At 42.5% G+C, this 14,597-nt stretch overlaps 1 protein-coding gene across 2 annotated transcripts; it reads right to left on the bottom strand.

Annotated features, from left to right (window-relative positions):
- Window positions 1-6,218: 6,218 nt before the first annotated feature.
- On the bottom strand, window positions 6,219-13,743 carry lsm6 (LSM6 homolog, U6 small nuclear RNA and mRNA degradation associated). Of its 2 annotated transcripts, none has more exons than XM_080721221.1 (4): window positions 13,680-13,743; window positions 11,102-11,207; window positions 7,235-7,348; window positions 6,219-6,410 (listed from the first exon to the last, which is right to left on the bottom strand). In XM_080721221.1, the coding sequence occupies exons 2-4, from the start codon at window positions 11,193-11,195 to the stop codon at window positions 6,376-6,378; spliced, it is 243 nt and encodes an 80-aa protein (XP_080577347.1). In that variant the 5' UTR covers window positions 11,196-11,207; window positions 13,680-13,743; the 3' UTR covers window positions 6,219-6,375. The 2 variants fall into 2 exon arrangements, with proteins under 2 accessions (XP_080577347.1, XP_080577346.1); XM_080721220.1 differs by having other exon boundaries at window positions 13,650-13,713.
- Between the last annotated feature and the right edge of the window lie 854 nt (window positions 13,744-14,597).

The raw sequence follows: 14,597 nt of genomic DNA, 5'->3' as shown, positions 1-14,597 counted from the left end.
GTTCTCTTGTACTGTCATTTCTTATTCCTCTTTACTTTAAGTACATGTTGATCTCTTATCATTTTTAGAGCAATACATGTATGTAAGTTGGTTGGTTGGCGTTGCAGTGGGCATGGCATGGGTATGGACATGGCAGCGCTCATGACCTCAGCTCATTAGAATGCACTAACAACCTGGTGGAAGGAGATGTACACAGGAAGAGTAACAATCAACAACAACACAATCAGGACAATTGTGTCCAAGCTGACAATAGACCTGGAGGCTGGAAAGAATAGCTATTATGGGCCTGGTATTCACATCCGCCAAGCTTACTGCAGAGTAATTGGGTCGTGCCATGGTCGATTATACAACTAGGTTGCGGTTAGCATGTGGGGCTGCAGTCATGTAAAGCCTTTGGGTGAGGGCAGGCACCCCAAGCTGACTGTGAAGTGGGCTACATGGGCCTGTATTTACAAGATATACCATGTTTTTGTGTCCTGGCCTGAGAGCCATTTTGTGCAAGCATGGGTCAAGAGTCACGCACAACTCAAGTTGGTCACAGCAACAGTGCCATGCATGATGCCTCCTGTAGTGTTGATGTTGCCCAGGATAAGACTATTGATTCAAGCGTTACAGGCAGCTACCAGTAACTGGACACTAATATTCACAGAGAAGGAGAAGGATTTAGCATCACAGCGTAACTACAGTACACACATCTCAGCATAACACTGTGCGGTGCTGTGAGTACACTGACAGCCCCCTGGCCCCCTGAGGGGTACCTAACTACCCTTCCATAACCCCTACCATCTGCATCACACTGCCATTTGGGGCCAAGATAAATCATGGAAGCCCCTGCCCCGGTGCTGGGAATAGCTCCTTCCAGATAAGAAGGTCGGGGGTCACATTCCTGGCCAAGGTTGACTGTACTCAGGGCTAAATAAAGAGCCTAGGGGTGGCCAGCGCAGCCAGGGCCAACACAGACCCCTCTCGCACTCAATTAGGATCAAAAACAACCCCAGCCACCAAACTTAAGCTTGGACTTCAGGCTAAAACAAGTACAATGTAAAACCCAGTACTATATCTTCTGTAAGTCACTGCGACGTTTAGGCATATCCAGAGGCATACTAGTGTAGATTGAAATGTGAGACAACTGACAATGTTTAATTTCACTCACCGCAATGTCTTTCCAACAATGTCTACCAGTCAGTTGATACCACGTCGCCATTGGTCTTGTGTGAACCTACGCTGACCTTTGACCTTGCCAGTTGGAATGCGCGAGGTGGTGGAGAGGAGGAGGTGCAGAGGAGGAGGTGGTGGAGAGGGGAGGAGGAGAAGCACAGTATGGGAGGTCAGACTCGTTATTTCCATCCCTAAACACATGACAGGCAGACCAGGCCAGAGGTTAAAACAGGTCAAGTTCACCCAGGACAGACCAGATTCCTGGTACCCTGCCTGTGGGGGGAGGGGCATAGAGATATCTGTATTCACACAACAAATGGCTTTTCCAGTACAATAAATGTTTACATCTTTAGGCTATAATATAACAATCATAATAATAATGCGTGAGCACTGTTGAATATGTGACACATTTCATCCTGCCTGGGTTTGCATGAAGCCAGAGAGTTACAAATATACATTATTAAGTGTTATTTCAGGTTGTCCTTGTCATCCATTGATCCCATCATGGAAAGGCCATGCAGACACAGAGACTGCAGTGCACTGTCAGGGTCAAAGCCAGCCTCCACCTCCCTCCTCCCCTCTGTCTCCTCCCTCCCCTCTCCTCGCTGCAGTTCCCTGCTTAGCCAGTGGGTGGTGCTGTAAGACTTGAGACCCCCCCCCCCCAGCCCAGAACACTCACTGCTTGCTCCTCCATAACAAGCCTGTCACCTCTCCTCTCCTCTCCTCTTTTGTCCTCTCCTCTCTTCTCCGTCACTCACCTCCTCGCCACACGTCAACCTTCAACCACTGCAGTATCTTACACCAGCCCACCCCCACCCCCGAGCCAGTCCCCTTTGATGAGGGGTGACTGGGGGGAGGGGGGGGGGGAGTAGCAATGTCCTACACACGCTCAGCCAGACAGAAGGAAAAGATTAGAGTGTATGAAATAAACTAATAGAGACACAGAGAGGGGGTGGGTGGGGGTGTTTTTTCTTTTTTGTTGCTATGCACGTATTTCAGAGCTCCAAAGGAAAAATGTGGTGCTGGTGAAAGGGGCTGTGATGTTGAAATCAATACTGCTGTATCGACGCGGGCACACCAGACACACACACACACACACTGAGGGAGTGAGAGACGCTGCATCAGAGCTCAGTAGGCAGTGCGTTTGTCAAAAAAATAAAAAAATAAAGAAGCCCATGGTACAATAGCACGGGGTCTGCCACTGGGTCATTACTGTGAACGGTATTAATTGGGTTCCCTGTGAGGCCACACAGCCAGCGGCTCAGTTATTATTCCACTAGGTAAATATTTGCCTGCGCTAACCTCGCTAGCTGCCATAATGATTCTTTGTGTGGCACACTGCATGTGTAGTGTGTGCCAGTGTTGTGTGTGCATGTGTGTTCCCGCGTGTGCGCTATTGTGTGCCTATCAGTCTGCGTGTCAGAGAGTGTGTTTGTTGTAGCTCAAACCACCGCCCGTCCCTTACACACCCCCACCCTCCCCCTCCAGCTGCGGCTGGGTGGAGTTTGATCAATAACGCGTCCTTCATCTTCAAGTCGGGCCTGACCTTGGCAGCCTTTTGTCTCCTACCAGGGGCCAGAGTGCGCATGTACAAGTTAAAACAACATGTACAAAACAAGGCTCTAAAAATCCACCCATGGAAATAATGAAAAAGAAGAAAGAAAAGCCTCTATGCTACAGCATGCTCATTAAGAGTCTAATGAATCCTATATTTATTGTTTTCTTATTTCAGCATAATGAGGTGATGCTACTTTTGAACTCATTTGCTAAATTACCACAATTCCATTTCCCAGCTCTCTGCATAGCCTCCCTGACTGTGTTCGCTTTCAGAAGAGGGTCAATATTGGTGGCAGGGGAGGGGGAGGATCAAGCCATTTGAAAGTTTTTCTTTTTAATACACAGAAAAAGCATCCACCCACTTAGAGCTGAATAAATGTGTATGTGTCTTATGGAACATCCAAGAATAACAATGCTACAGTATAACACAGGGCCAATGAGAGGGATGTGACAGATCTGTTTACATGTTAATCCAGTCTGACATGGCCTGCAGGTGGCACCATTTACAGACACCATCTTCCCTCCAATTTGACTGAGTGACATATAATTGAGGAAATGCTTTAAAGCATTGTATATGCGCAGTAAACCCACCTCAATCCCATCAGCCAATAATGGGTTGAGATGTTTAATTGGATCGTAAATGATGAATTTTCCTGTCCAGGTGATTTTTTTTTCCTTTACTCCGTCCATAACACTCAAGGAAAACAAGTAATAAGTTACATTTTGAAAGCATGTCTGCTTTGTTGCATGCCTATATGCTTTATGATCCCTTATGTTATTGGGTGCTGGCAAAGCTCAAATGGCAAGTGCATTACTGGATTGAGGTAGACACTCCATCAGTGTTATACTACAGCCTTAGTCATCATATGGGGGCCTGGAATATTATCAGGTAGCATTAGTCATGTTCACTGTGTAACTTTGCATCAGAGATTGAGAGAGTTGAATGTGAAAGTGACCTTCAATGACAAATTAATTCCTTTCCTTTCCAGGTCCAGTGTTAGCGTAACGTTTATCTGCAGTATTAATGTAACAACTGATAACATGTTGTTACAACTTTTACTTGGTGACGTTTTGAAAAGCCTGTGTGAAACTTCTATTCCATGACAACTAAAATATATTCTTGTCAACTTTAAAGGTTTACTTCAAATGTTGATCAGATTCTAATGCATGTACAGCTTATGTTACTACTTCACAGCTCTCCTCAATTAACTTTATCCGGTTACCATGTTTGAGGTTGGTTTTCTTGTGGTAAATGCATTGTGTGTCCAACCGGGTGCCCAAGATTATTCAAGATTTAATCGGAGGTTACCATGGAAACCCACCATTTTACCTTGTTTTGGAGCCTCAGCGTAAAAGTAATGAGTATATGTAATCCGAGTAATCCCTGAAATTTTTCGCTATAGTATTTTCTTTCACTCAGAAGAGAAAAATGACAATCGTGGGCATCAGTGCTTTTGTAACGACCGGTAGAGAAGGCTGGGTTTTTTACATGAACGTGATTTAAAAGTTAGGTTTCACTTTTGTGAATCCAATAACACAGGCTAATGAGGAGCAGCAACTTCCTGGTCACGTGATCTCCCATCGCATTTCAGATATTGGAGTGTTTCTCTTCACAGGCAGGTGCCTAGTAAAGTAAGCTATAGCATACTGTACAATGCGTGAAACGCGCCGTGGGCATAGGGAGACATCAAAGAGTTTGATGAGTTGGCGCATCGTGGGCATCCAATGTGTTAATAAACTAAAGGTTTAAATTAAATAAATAAGTCTGCAGATGTTTGCTTTTAATATGAGCACTTTGGGTAGTGAGTTTTTCCATACCAGCTTTCAATTGAGGTCAAAGAGGAAATCAGTAAATTACAGTCTAGTTTATTCATCACAAACATTGCCCTTTCAACAAGTGTCACTCGACAAAAGTGATACACCATATTTGTCAAGGACACTTTCCAAAAGGGTTGTGCATCTAAATTTGCCTCATGATTTACTGATCCAGTTTAAGTGTTTTAGATTCAGATTGTTGCACATGGAGAAAGCTTCAACTGTATGTAAATTATTCATGAAATGAAACCTGCGCTGGAAAGAATTGTGAATTAAAAAGACTCACGTCCCAGCATTGAACGATAGATTAACCTTCAACACAGTCCATGTGGCTAAAATGAGCGTGGTTACGAATCGTATGTATAACATAATTAAGACCTAAATGAACATCTAGTTTGGGGGGATTTGTATTTTGTTTAACCAGGCAGGTCAAGTACAATGACGGTCAGGCAAAATGCCTAACTTTATACTGTCATAATACATTATCCCTCTGATTCAGCAAAACAAAAAAAAAACAGATGTGAGTAAATGCTCATACCGTATGCTTAATTATTCCAAGCTTTTAAAATAACTCAAAACAGACTTTCAAAAACCACCAAGAATTTATTAAATGATTCCACTTTTACAAAACCAAATACAGTAATGAGTATATGTAATCCGAGTATACCCTGAAATTTTTCGCTATAGTATTTTCTTTCACTCAGAAGAGAAAAATGACAATCGTGGGCATCAGTGCTTTTGCAACGACCGGTAGAGAAGGCTGGGTTTTAAACATGAAAGTGATTTAAAAGTTAGATTGCACTTTTGTGAATCCAATAACACAGGCTAATGAGGAGCAGCAACTTCCTGGTCACGTGATCTCCCATCGAATTTCAGATATTGGAGTGTTTCTCTTCACAGGCAGGTGCCTAGTAAAGTAAGCTATAGCATACTGTACAATGCGTGAAACGCGCCGTGGGCATAGGGAGACATCAAAGAGTTTGATGAGTTGGCGCATCGTGGGCATCCAATGTGTTAATAAACTAAAGGTTTAAATTAAATAAATAAGTCTGCAGATGTTTGCTTTTAATATGAGCACTTTGGGTAGTGAGTTTTTCCATACCAGCTTTCAATTGAGGTCAAAGAGGAAATCAGTAAATTACAGTCTAGTTTATTCATCACAAACATTGCCCTTTCAACAAGTGTCACTCGACAAAAGTGATACACCATATTTGTCAAGGACACTTTCCAAAAGGATTGTGCATCTAAATTTGCCTCATGATTTACTGATCCAGTTTAAGTGTTTTAGATTCAGATTGTTGCACATGGAGAAAGCTTCAACTGTATGTAAATTATTCATGAAATGAAACCTGCGCTGGAAAGAATTGTGAATTAAAAAGACTCACGTCCCAGCATTGAACGATAGATTAACCTTCAACACAGTCCATGTGGCTAAAATGAGCGTGGTTACGAATCGTATGTATAACATAATTAAGACCTAAATGAACATCTAGTTTGGGGGGATTTGTATTTTGTTTAACCAGGCAGGTCAAGTACAATGACGGTCAGGCAAAATGCCTAACTTTATACTGTCATAATACATTATCCCTCTGATTCAGCAAAACAAAAAAAAACAGACGTGAGTAAATGCTCATACCGTATGCTTAATTATTCCAAGCTTTTAAAATAACTCAAAACAGACTTTCAAAAACAACCAAGAATTTATTAAATGATTCCACTTTTACAAAACCAAACACTCTTCAAGGCAGAGGCATTAAAACAAACGAAAAACAAACTCTTGGGACCAGTTATCCATTGACACATCAATGACAGAGAAACAAAAAGAAAAGAAAACAAGTCTCATCGTTACACTTTCCTCTTCTGGGTGCTGATATATAGAACTGGGGGGGAAAAAAAGAAGGAAAAAAAAGTAGAATCAATGAATAATTAATGTAATGGTGCATTCCAAATCTCTATATCTCTTGTCATTTATTTACAGCAACTTAACTTGAGTGCTTCTGAATTGTGTTTAGTGCAATTTAATTCAACTTTTACTTTATTGTAATTTTACAAGGCACAGGAAAATGTGCCTTGTAAAAATTATGGTCCTTTTGTACCACAAAAGGACCATAGGATATTGCTGGCAATACAGGTCATTGTTTATTCACAGCTTCAATATAGTGTACATGTACACAGACCACTTTCCCTTATTTTTACATCTTGCATTTTACGTTTTTCTCTGCATTAATACAAACGCACCGCCATTTTCATATGCTGCGTTTGCAGTGTACCGCGAGTCGTAGTTAACAGGCCAGGCTAAACATTCGCCAATAGGCCTAGATGTTCATGTAGAAGACCTGTCCCCATGAAGTGAACGGAGGCGACGGGACTCTCCAATAGAGGGCTCTGGTTCATACTGACTTATCTTGATCCCGATTGGGCCAGCCTTCTCGTCACCAGACCCTGAATGCGAGGCAAGCAATTCATGCGAGGCTAGCGATTCAGGGTCTGGAGCCAGGCAACAGGACTGTGTGAATAAGATCTTTTAAAACAATTTGCTAAAGCATTTATATACAGGAAGAAGGTTCATGTGGAACAAAAAAACCTTTCAACTCTAAAGTAAGGTGATGAGCACTTTGTTCTAGCACCAATAAAATACCCGGCCTGAAGCTCATATTGGATAGGCCATGAAAGTTAGGGTTTGTAGCTTTAAGTGAGGACTTACCATTGTTTCCTCTTAGAAAAGCATCTCCATACTTGTTCTTGAGTTGGCCATTGACATACTCCTCTGTCTGCTCAATTGCAATGTTCATGTAGCCATCCAGGCAGGCTAGGACACCTATAGACACAGACTTAAATTCAATACTGAGGATTCCACCTGTAAAGTTTACTGATTAATATTCATCAGGCAGAATGCACCATGTGCTCAACAGTTTAAATATAATCTCAGAATGAAGGCATCTACAAATTAGACCTAGAATGGCTGTGATCTTACAGTACATACATTTCATCATGTATTCCAAATATACAGCCATAGATTGCTACGGTTAGCAGACTTATCGTGACGGTATTTAAACGTGTAGCGCCGCTTGTGTACTCAATCAATAATTACTTCCCAAGACGTGGAGTCAGATAGTCCTCTAGTTTCATAACCATTTGAAAGTCCTGGCGTTTAGTAAAATATCTCCACTTTTCCACGAGCTTCACGCGGACTACATTCTCTGTCAGCGACAGGGCCGGATCCGAAATGACTGCTGGTCTGAACAAATGAAAACTTCCTTTGGGAAGCACAAACGTATGGGGCACACAATTGCCAGGTGTGTTGCGATTGGTGTTCACACCACCTGCCAACTGTATGCCCCATGCATTTGTTATTCCCAAAGGAAGTTTCAGTCCTGCACTCATTCCAGGCCCCTCACCTGAAGAGAATGTTGTCTGTGGAAAAGTGGAGATATATTACTAAACACATTTTTTGCCAGAACTTTCTAGAACACAATATCTGACTCCAAATCTTAGGAATTCATAATTGGTTGAGTACATTGTGCTAAAAGTTTAAATGCAGACGCGATCAGTCTGCTAACCGGGCGGGGATGAGACCGATCTATCCACCTGTTTCCGCGAGAATTTACTGTAGTATTATTTGTGGGACACAGCCGGTTAACAGCAGACATACAAGCTCACGTCGCGTCGCAGATGCAACCACTGTGAGCTTGTAGATCACACTCGGCTGCGACGCCGGAAATACCGCACAGCTTCTGCGCAATGCACGATGGGACGTTGGAAACAGGTGATAGGCCTCTCTGTATATTTGGAATGGAATACAGGAAATGTATCACAGCCATTATTGGGCTATCTACAAATATGAGTATGACATGTTACAGACACGTTATTTGGAATCGCACATTAGTTCTTGGAAAACCCCGCCCGCAGAAGCTTCTGATTGGCTGAACCGGTGCTAGGGAGCGCTCCTTTGTGTTCGATTGGACTGCAGAAAGTCAGGGGGATGAAGATTTACTATTCTGTCCCCCTGGTTTACAACTTCTAACGGTGCAACGCTCGACATGGCAACTCGCTCGCTGTCTCACATGGATCAAGGTCGACTGAGATGGCATGCCTCCGTCATGGTCAATAGAAAACGAGCGGGTGCGCCTAGAACTGATTCCAAATCAAGCGTCACAGCCAACTCCACTTTGTCAAAAACTTCCGTACAAGTGAGTTTGGAAGCGTTTGTTTTCAGTCTTGTTACAGTGCTCTGTGCTGCCTCCTGCATTATGTGCAACAGGTGGTGGTGTGCAGGACCATTGAGAGATTTCCAACGAGTGCTTCTATAGTCCAACACTTTACAACAAATTATCACTTGCACAGAATTTATTGGCAGAAAGTAGCTCATAACATGTCTAAGGTGGATTTTTATGAAAACAACTGCAGATAGAAAGACTCAAGGTAATTAAAGCTTTGTGTACAGCTGCAATGTCAGTGAGTTTAATGTAGTTGTGCTTTGTGCCGTTTACATTTCTGACTAATAAAGTATTCAATCAATCAATCACAGTCAGAGACAGTTGCAGTTTTAAAATGTAACGTTACCTCTGTATAGGGGTGGGCGATATGGCGATAATTATCGTCTCGGCGATACAGCTTTGCCACGATAGGCCATTTCAGAATATCGTTTCTCTCGTGATACAAACAGTCATTTAGAAAAGGCTCTGGATATACAGCGAGTGCACGTTCCATGAGTCGCAGCTCTATTGCTTAATTTATACTTCTATAGTACGGTGGTGTAATTCGCCAAAAAGAACAGATCTACAAGCTATAACGTGTCGCGGCTCAACGTGTCATATAGTTTGAGGATCTGTCCCCTGCTTTCACAGCCCCTCCCCCGGGCAGCACGCAGACAGGCTACAGAGTGTCTACAGCACTGACTGAGTTGTGATACTGTGTGTGCAGGAGCACGGCACAGTGGTCCACGATTTAGTTTCACTTTAACGGGACTTAAAAGCAGTGATGCAGCTTGGCCTGCATTCTTTGAAGCATATTTTTCACAATGGATGCATTAAACTAACAGGACGCAAACTACTTATCCGTCCTGCTATCGCTATCAGCCATCTCACTGCTTGCAAAGCTGAACTGTGCTGGAGTCTCATCCATAGCTGTGTGTTCTGGCAGTATTGATGAGATGATTTAGATCACCTTGTAAATCCATGCTTCTGTTTTTATTAACTCAGTTAGCGCCGGGCGACTTTACGAGCGACTAGTTCACTATGGCGTTTGGTGCCGAGCGACTCGGAGCGACTTTTATATAAAAGCATTGTTTAAGCTTTTAATATGTGTTTATAGACGGAGCGAAATGGTTAGCTTACCTCAGCTAATGTCCACACGTAAACCGTGAAAAAAAAGGATACGATTATGACGTCACCTTTAAACCAGGGCTTCCTGTTGACAACAGGCCTCTGCTAGCGTTAGCCTCAATGCAACCATCCGACCCTCACGTAGCTTCACTAGGTCGGATTTTGATTCTGAAACTTTCTGTGTGGCATCTATATACGTCCCGATGCCCATACCAATGGTGGTTAGAGACGATCAAGCACGAATTGAACAGTATTGAGCTGAAATGGTGACCGGCGGCCCGTCCATGTTAAGTCAATGAGGACCAAGTCAGCGTCTCATCCTGTTATGTGGATTTAAACAGGCTTAACATGGGACCATGTCAGTGTATGGTGTATGGTGGTCTCTAGTGGTCATCTGGTGGTATGGTATGATGAACGTGCATTCGTTAAGGTGGTCTGGTTAAGGTGGTCTGGGGGGATACAAAATAGCTATTTCCTGGCGTTATAAGCGCACATTCATATTCATATTTTGGAAATCTGGCCCTGTATGAGTTAACTATAAACAAGTAGCTATTTGCTGCTATTTGTAAAGTGCTTATGTTTTCACCATTGATGCATGCGTGTGTCGTCGCGAATCGCGGTGAAATCGTCGCGTCTATTTTGCGTCTATTACATAATTGGCTTAGTTATAAAAACCATGCCATTATTGTTAGTAGAAAAGCGAAAAGCTAGGATGATAATGAGTGAGTAATTCTCTAAACATAAAGCTTGTATCATAACAAACCTCCTGACTTTGGTTGGTCATAAGGTAATTTGTTTTCCCTCAAGTTTCAATGGTAAGGCATGGGTTGTTGTCAACCTGTGGGTCGAGACCCCCAGAGAGGTCCCGCCAAATTGTTTTGAATATAGCCGATCTACAAGCTCACAAAACTCAAAAAACATTTTAAGGGAACCCATAAAACATTTCTGGGACCCATTTGAATGACCTGAACCATCATCACACCAACTAGTAAATATTTTGAGGTAAAAAATGATAATTGTTTAATCAAAAATCTGAATGTTATCATTAAAAAATCATAGATTAGGCTATATATCTTTCTATCTGCAGCATACAAATGAATAGATTATCTATAGAATATATGTGTGGGTCTAATAATCATAATAAACCTAAAAACTCGCATAAAACAGTATCGTGATAATATCGTGTATCGTGATACTGCATGAAGCATATCGTGATAATGCTTTTATCCAGTATCGCCCACCCCTACCTCTGTAATCCACACCCGAGTTCAGCTTGACCACCACCGGCCTCCCAATGATCTGCTTCAAGAAGTCACTGGGGGTCTGCTTTCTGAGGCTCATTTTGACAGCAACCTAGAGGGGGGATTCAACGACACAATCAGTGCTGCAGAACATTTCTTCTCAAAGTGGTCTCCGGGAACCCCCAGGGTTCCTTCTGGGACTTCCAGGGGGTACCCCCCCTCCCAGAGTTAAATTGACATTGATTTTACAACATAAATTGGGGTCTCAGAGATAGAAATACCATTAAACTAGTCCTTACCCGTTCAAAGATATGAGCTCTGAAATGATGTGCAGTGTGTGGGTTATGGGATGTGCACTGTGCACACAGTATATGAGGGATGGAAAGTAACTTTAACTGGTGCTTGCATGATAATATGTAGGAGCATCAATGTAAGAAATACCCGTTCCGTTTAATGGCTACAGAGATACTGTGTACCGATCTGCATGATTTTGGACAAAATCTGTAACAGGGCCAGACAACCCCCCCCCCCCCCCCCCACACACACACACACACACACACACTGGTTAAACATGTTGCCTCATGCTAGATGCAGAATAGATATGCCTCAAGCTAGATGCAGAATAGATATAGATACACCATAAAAATGCTAATATACAGCATATGATTTGTGAAAGTGACAAACGGGCTTCACAGTTATGTTAGGTGTGTTCATATGCTAATGGTGATGCGATTTCAGATCAATTGCTCCAGCCACTGAGGAGAAACGCCTCAAGCTAGATGCAGAATAGATATAGATACACCATAAAAATGCTAATATACAGCATATGATTTGTGAAAGTGACAAACGGGCTTCACAGTTATGTCAGGTGTGTTCATATGCTTATGGTGATGCGATTTCAGATCATTGAGGAGAAACGCTGTAACAGACAGACACTCAGACACTCAGACAGACAGACACTCACTCAGACACTCCGAAAATGATATGTTAGATGGGGGTCCGTAGCTTAAATGCATGTCAAACTGGGGGCCCCTGGCATATCTTTTCAAATGGGGGTCCGCGGGGTAATATGTGTCAATTTGGGGGTCCTTGACATGAAAGAGTTTGGGAACCACCACTGCTGCTGCAGACAACAACTAGCAGTAGGGTTACCAACCGTCCCGTAAAATACGGGATCGTCCCTTTTTTGGAAACTAAAAGACGTGTCCCGTATTGAACTGAAACGGGACGCTCTTTGTCCCGTATTTTAAGGTTGGGGGATAAATATGAATGACGGGATGATTTAATTGAGAAATGACAGCGATTCTGCCTGTCAGAGAGCTTCCACTTCCACTCTGCTCTCCTCTGAGACGATAAGTGCTGCATCCCATTGCTGTGAGAGGCGCTGCGCTGTTTGTAAGCAGCTGATTGGCTTATTAACATACGGCTCTGAGTGTTGCTAAGACACAGTCTCCGCCCCCTACACACTCCCTTCCCAAGCATGGGCTGTAGGTTCACTCCACAAGTTGCCTGCGAGAGACGAAACGAGTGCGTGCGAGCGACCATACGACAGTGCTCGGCTCAGAACATTGTTTAATGTCTTAAAAAAACGTGTGACAGAAGATTGTGTACAAACATATTAGACATGAATCCATGATAGGTGATAGGCTAAACAAAAAGGTGAAAAAGCAGGCAAGCAACAGAAAATAAGCCATGGATATTGGTATTCCTGGGAACACTACAGTAATCTTGTCTGCCAACTAAAGCGACCCCAGACAGGCTGGTATGTGAAATAACATAAGCATGCGTTGATTTTGTTTTTAAAACCTAATGGTTATTGCTGTATGCCAATATGATTAAACTAGTGTTGGGTACCAGAGAGTGGGCACATAAGGACCAGGTAGACCTAGGCGATATGTTTTGGAAAATTGAGAGACACCCGAATTAATATTGTGAAAGGAAACATATGATTTAATAGAGGAAAATACCCATTTTAGCCAACTTTATAAGCGAAAATATCAGATTTTTCGGCCCAAAGACACCCGAATTAATATTGTGAAAGGAAAAATATGATTTAATATAGGAAAATGCCCGTTTTAGCCAACTTTATAACCGAAAATATGCGATTCTTCGGCGCCGCGTTTCCTTAGAAAGTGTCCCGTATTTGAAACTCTGGGAGTTGGCAACCCTAACTAGCAGGTTAGCGTTAGCTGCTATTGTCAGTGCTGTGCTCGCTGAAAACGCGAATGCATTGGTTATCTTCGGTTATCTTGAGTGCAAATTCACTCATTCACTATTCACTATCTTGTGTTGAGAAACGACGGGGGGAAACTGCGTTTTTCTCACCCGCTGCTCATTCACATACAGAGCTATGCTATGTGTTCAGTCAGTGTGTTGCTTCTAGGCTATAGCATTTCAGCTAACTGCCTTTACTGTGTTGGATATGGACCGCACCGAACCGGGCTGATGCTGCTAACGCTCTGTTATTGTTCTAAGGACGCGCGTTACATCCAATGGCAACGTTAAGAGTTGGTTAACTACGCAGTATTTCTAAATGTTTCACAAGTTATATTACCGTTAGTATGTCAGATAGCATCAAACCCACCTGGACGTTCACCCAACGATGTATCTATCTGCTCTGCTTCTTCCTTGAATAGCCTCGGTGTACGGAAGCTGATAGGGGACTAAACGTCCGAACATCGCATCGCACGTGACTATTGATTGATTGATTGATTGATTGATTGATTGATTGAAGAATTTATTAGAAGTTTGCAATAGAAAAAAGTACAGTTTTATGACAGTACAAATCACTGGTACAATGTCAACTAAAAGGAGATCCTAGAAAGCCGAGGCTTATTTCCACTATTACAGAAGGTGTGTGTGTGTGTGTGTGTGTGTGTGTGTGTGTGTGTGTGTGTGTGTGTGTGTGTGTGTGTGTGTGTGTGTGTGTGTGTGTTTACTTGTGTAAAAGTATCAATACTGCAACTTAGAAATACTCGGTTAACTTACAAGTAAAAGTCAAATAATTGTTTTGGAGTAAAAGTACAATATTTGTAAAAGTATTGGAAATTGGAAATACACTCAGTAGGCTAAAGTACAACTATTTCAAAAGTGTAAAAGTGTAGGAGTATAGTTCACCCCCAAAATGACTTTTTTCCTATTGATTACTCATACCATGGAGACTCGAGGTTTTTTTGTATTTATCTTATTCATAAGACAAAAAATATATATTATAGTAAATTTACCCCCCATTGATTCCGGATGGGGACCCAAATGCAAGGCTCTGGATGGGACCAAAGCTCAAAGTGAGAATCAATGGGGGGTAAAATGTACCTTACCCTTGACCCTAAATTTACCCCCATTGATTCTGACCCAAATGCATTTGGGTCCCCATCCAGGGCCATGCATTTTGGTCCCCATCCAGAATGTTAGATAGATAGATAGATACCTTTATTATCCCAAGGGGGAAATTCAGTTGTCCAGTTGTAGCACAGCAGTATACCGTTTTTTACAAAGTTACAGA

The sequence above is a fragment of the Nannobrachium achirus genome, assembly GCF_963921795.1.
Source record: "Nannobrachium achirus genome assembly, chromosome: 3".
Classification (NCBI taxonomy): domain Eukaryota; kingdom Metazoa; phylum Chordata; class Actinopteri; order Myctophiformes; family Myctophidae; genus Nannobrachium; species Nannobrachium achirus.
The sequence above is the reverse complement of the archived record's forward strand: the minus strand, read 5'-3'. Positions and strand labels throughout refer to the sequence as shown.

Coding starts and splice junctions, on each gene's coding strand:
- lsm6 (XM_080721220.1), bottom strand. CDS start 13,670: ATGCTATCTGACATACTAACG. Junction 11,208..13,649: donor TGCTATCTGACATACTAACG/GTAATATAACTT, acceptor TCCCCCCTCTAG/GTTGCTGTCAAAATGAGCCT. Junction 7,349..11,101: donor CTCGGGTGTGGATTACAGAG/GTAGGGGTGGGC, acceptor CTGTGTCTATAG/GTGTCCTAGCCTGCCTGGAT.